At 40.9% G+C, this 5,054-nt stretch overlaps 1 protein-coding gene across 1 annotated transcript in view; it reads right to left on the bottom strand.

Annotated features, from left to right (window-relative positions):
- Positions 1–5,054, bottom strand: part of LOC104513396 (polyhomeotic-like protein 3) — a 23,513-nt gene that overhangs the window by 5,284 nt on the left and 13,175 nt on the right. The window contains 4 exon segments of the mRNA XM_010156727.1: positions 914–1,028; positions 2,255–2,411; positions 3,692–3,945; positions 5,007–5,054. The exon segment at positions 5,007–5,054 is cut by the window's right edge and continues 31 nt beyond it. Coding sequence (XP_010155029.1) covers positions 914–1,028; positions 2,255–2,411; positions 3,692–3,945; positions 5,007–5,054 — 574 coding nt within the window.

Here is a 5,054-nt window from a genome sequence, read left to right as displayed (position 1 = left end):
CTGCTTAAAATGGAAATGCCTCACACTGGGGATTGAAAAAGCAGCAGACATAAGAGAAAGGTGGTCTCAAGGCACAATGATGCAAAAAAAAGAACGAAGTAGTGATTACAAATGGGAAACTATTCCCCATCTAAACCATCTGGGATTAAATATCAATTTTCCGGTTGTAATGATGGAAGATTTTACATGCAGAAGTTGACTATGAATTCTTCCTCTCTTAGCCAAAAGAAAATAAAAGCAGCACGCTAAACCCCAAGAGAAACAGGAATGAGCCATTTTCCTCTGCTAACCACGTACAAGCAAATGGCATCACTTAATATTTTCATGAAAAGAGAAGCTTTAGGAAACACCAAATTATTTATGTCTATGAATATTTCTATTTTACACTATACAAATGAAAAATTCTTACCCTGCCGCTAAAAACATTTAGGATTTTTTTTGGTCTGTGCAGCAGTTCAATTATGAATTCAGTGGGGTTTTTTCCCCTAGCATCACGCAAAACTAAGAAAGCCTACCTAGCCCAGCATTCTTTCCCTGGTATTGCCCAACAACAAGGGGAAGACAATAGCAACATGAGAAATATGTAATAATTTGTGGCCCATGAAACTCTGCGACAATTTCCAAACACTTGGTAACCCTTAACGGATTTCTCTTCCATGATACCCGTCACCTCCCCATAAACCCAACAGCATTCATGGCAGCCTCTGGAAAGAGATCCACAAGTTTACACTAATTCCCTTTGTCTATCTTCTTGAAATATGTTATAATCTACCACAGTTCTTTGCACCCATATACTCTGCAAATTTGGGTGAAAGGCAGTCATGCTCTACTTTTTCGCATTTTTCAGCATCAGATACTATTTGTCTGCTACTCCATTACCCAGATAATGGTAAGCAATAGCCAGACAGAGTACCTTTTGGCACAGGATGTGGAACAGAATCTTTTTGACCGTAGAAACTTATTAGGATATCCCATTTTTCCACAAAATTCGCACTTCAGAAGATCATTTTCAATTTCATCCAGTCCCTCTAAAGAAACGAGTGAGGCACAAAGAAGTCAGTTTCAATGATGCAAAATTATGTTCAAAGTTCTCATCTCAAGCAGGCAGGTAGAAGATTCTCAAATATCGAACACATTTCCTTAAATAAGAGAAAAATATGGAAAGCTAAGGAAGTCACAGACTTCACTCTCTGTAAAGATCTTGAGCAAAGTGAACCATACTGAACCTTCGATTAAGTTATTCAATGAACTTAATCAGCTTTTCTGTAAAACTTCAAGCCATCCACGAGCAAGTATGCCCTCAAACCTAGCCAACAATTAAAGAGAAGTGCTACAGCCCTCGCTAATTGCTTATGAAGAGTTCATTACAAGGCCCAGGCATTCCACAGGCTAAATTCAAGCTGTGCTGCAGTGACATAACACATTAACCTTTCTTTGAATAAGCTACCTTGAAAGTTCTGTGAGAAAAGATGGGGGGGTGGACTGTGTTCATTGACAATTTACAACGCCTGGAGCGGGAAGTAGCTGAAGCACAACTACGGTGACACCTGCTACTGCTCAGGACACACTCTCCCAGCTTTTCCCAGGCAATTCCCTGATGCAGATCTGGAGCAGCAGGCACTGTATATGTCCCTTCTTACCCTGCTCTGACGTGAAAGAGGAAAAAGAACTGGTTTAAGAGAATGAAACCAAGAGTTGCATTAAGACAAATTTAATCAGATCACCAAAACCAGCTGCTATGCAATTGCTCAAGCTGTGGAAGAGAAATTCCAGAGGTCGCTGAAAAATACTGGATGTTCAAATTTTGGATGAATTTATACAAAAATGTGAGTTAACAAGTAACTTGCATTTCTGTGTCAAGTCATGGTCTAATTTCCATTTCATAACACTCCTGAGGCTACCTACATTTGGGCTTGAATAATAGAATGGTTTAACACATCCAAAATAGTTGATTGCCGAGTTCTAAAAGATCCATCGTGACAATTATGTTGGATGCTGCATGGGGAAGTCAATTTAGCTCATGGGTTGTGCCTGAGGCCACTGTATTCTAAGCAGGACAAGTCTGTTGACATTTGTGTGCAGCTACAGCAAGTGCTGTTACGACGTGCAGCTAGTATAACACACCCGAAAATAGTTTCCATTAGAGGGAGCATAAAGAGTGGAGAAAGATTCCAGAAGCACAGACGGGACAGGATTCTGTAACACATACAGAACTGACGGGGAAAAAGTGGATATTTAAGCAAAAGCTACAAACCTTCAGCAATCATATCCTCTATCTCCGTGTCGGATGAGTTGTCTGCGTGTTTTGTGTTCTGCAAGTCTGATTCGACACACACAACGCTCATGATCTGACCCTCCACCAGCAATCTTTTTTCTGCAGGCTGTTCTACCAGCAAAGATGAACGACTTACCTATTGCAACAAAAGCAAAGCAACAGTGATTAACTGAACAATGAATAATTAAAAATAGTATTTGCAACTTGTAACTGTGACTAGGACCACAGTTTCCATTCTGTATCAATGAATTATTATTATAGAATCATAGGATCACAGAATGGTTTGGGTTGGAAGGGACCTTAAAGATCATCTAGTTCCAACCCCCCTGCCATGGGCAGGGACCCCTTCCACTAGACCAGGTTGCTCAAAGCCACATCCAGCCTGGCCTTGGACACTTCCAGGGATGGGGCATCCACAGTATCTCTGGGTAACCTGTTCCAGTGCTTGACCACCCTCTCCAGGAAGAACTGCTTGATATCTAATCTAACCCTCCCCGCTTTCAATTTAAACCCGTTCCCCCTTGTCCTGTCACTACAGGCCCTTGTAAAAAGTCCCCCCCAGCTTCCTTGTAGCCCCTTCAGGTACTGGAAGGCTGCACTAAGGTCTCCTCGGAGCTTTCCCTTCTCCAGGCTGAACAAGCCCGATTCTCATAGCCTTTCATCATAGGAGAGGTGCTCCAGCCCTCTGAGCATCTTCGTGATATATTATATAGTGTCAAAGCTCTAAATACCATTTCTCAAACAAATGAGGACTCGCTCCTGTGCTGCAGGGTTTGCAATTTCATTTAACAAAGGAAGAAACACATTATAGCTAGAGAAATGAAGCAATGGGAGAATGAGACACATTAAGTTAGTTAATAAAGCAGGCTCCTAGGTTTTAAATTGTCCATTTGTGGATTTAAAATTTTCAATGGTAATTCTTACCAGACACAGTCCTAATCACACCAAGCTCAGCAAGGAGCTTGCCAGTGCTTTAAACAACAAGATTCTACTCTTTTAGAATTTTAACAGAGTCATGTCAGCGGTTTATATTATCACTTAAACCGAGGTATCTAGGAAACAGACAAATATAAGGCAAAATTATTGCAAACTGTGGCCTAAAATGACTCTGTAGTTATCTCCAGATGCAGCTTACTTACTCTGCTGTGCCTTTCATTTAGTACCTTGCCATCCAGGGACACTGGCAACCCAAACAGGAGCACGAGTTCAGGTTGTATATGTAAGACAATGCAAACAGTATACAAACACATACTGAAGTGCTGTTAAGAAACAGGTTACCTGTCAGGGGAAAAACCGGATCAACCAACATTTGAAACACGATCCAAGATCCAAATAGCTACTGTCACAATATCATCCTTAAAAATAGGTTGTTTCAAATATGAGTAGTAAAAAATTCACAGCAACTTTTACACTTACAGGGAAGGGCTCTAAGCCCTCCTGAATCACAAAGCCTTCGATAACATGGGTGAGGATCTGTGGTTTAACAATAGCCTGCGGAGGTTTGTTTTCTAGGCTAGGAATGCTGTTGGGCATGGAGGTGCTGTTGCTCCTTGTTGTTGCTGCTGGAAGCAAAAGAGGTGGTGGTGGAATAGAGGCATGTGAAGGATCAGATGGAGATTTAATTACTGAGGCACTGACTGACGATGTCACTGAAGGCAGTCCCCCATGTTCTGAAAAAAATAACAAAATATGTTATATTTTTATCATTTACGTCCAACTGTTAGCTCAGAATTCTAGAAATTAGAGGTGATAAACACAGCCAGCTCTGCACCCACATCCTGTAACACAGGCTTTCCCCTATGGTTATAGAATTTGCCTTCAAAACAAGATGGTTTTCTTGGCAAACTATTCCACAAATGAAGAGTTCTTGTGTAGTCATTTTCCTTTACTCAGTACCTGCACTAACTGTGAGCATAGCTGGTCATTAACTACCTACCCCAATCCAGAAGTCAGAAGCAGAAACCAGTCTTTTCAAACACTGGATTCTCAAGACTGAGCAGCTGAGGTATTTCTAAACCGAGAATTTATTCTCAGGGATGCTTTGAGACTTAGCAACCTGCACGGTCGCAAGCATGTACAACATCAAGCCATTAAGCACCCAGATACACATGTATCTATACACACGCCATACTAGAGAGACTATGTACTTGTATATTTAGCATATCAGGGGAAGCTACGTTAGTCTGCAGGACAGCAGCTGATACAGACACGCATATCTTACAGCTCACTGAAATAAAAAACTGTCACTGGTAGCTTTTGCATTAGAACAGCTCCTTACTGTGACATATAAAAAAGATGGTGCCACAAAGAATCACGCAGTGTAGTCAACCGTTCCGACAGCAACTTCTGATTGCTGACCCTGACTGGGGAAAATCCATCTTCACACCAGATCAGCCAGTACATCTTGCCTATACCATACAGCTGTCACTTAAAGATTAACTGGAGGTTGACAGTCCTGTTCAGATTTTAGTATAAAAGTATATGCTAAAGAGCCAAATAAGCGTTTTCTGTGCCACATGTTGTCCAAATACACACATAAGCTAGACCTTGGGGACTGAACCATTCATTCTATCACATGGATTTGTAACACGTTCCACATAGTTTCTTTTACTTAAAATATACCACAAAAGTACAAAAAAAGATCAAAATCACAGATTTTTATGTTAAAACATCAATAACTAGTAGAAGTTTCTAAGCAGAAGAGCTACCTGAGTTTGACATTTGTTCTCACCTGACAAAGGATCTTCTGAATTAAGTGCCTCTCCGTTCCCCAAGGTTA

This window comes from Eurypyga helias, unplaced genomic scaffold, assembly GCF_000690775.1.
Source record: "Eurypyga helias isolate BGI_N326 unplaced genomic scaffold, ASM69077v1 scaffold26878, whole genome shotgun sequence".
NCBI lineage: Eukaryota > Metazoa > Chordata > Aves > Eurypygiformes > Eurypygidae > Eurypyga > Eurypyga helias.
The sequence above is the reverse complement of the archived record's forward strand: the minus strand, read 5'-3'. Positions and strand labels throughout refer to the sequence as shown.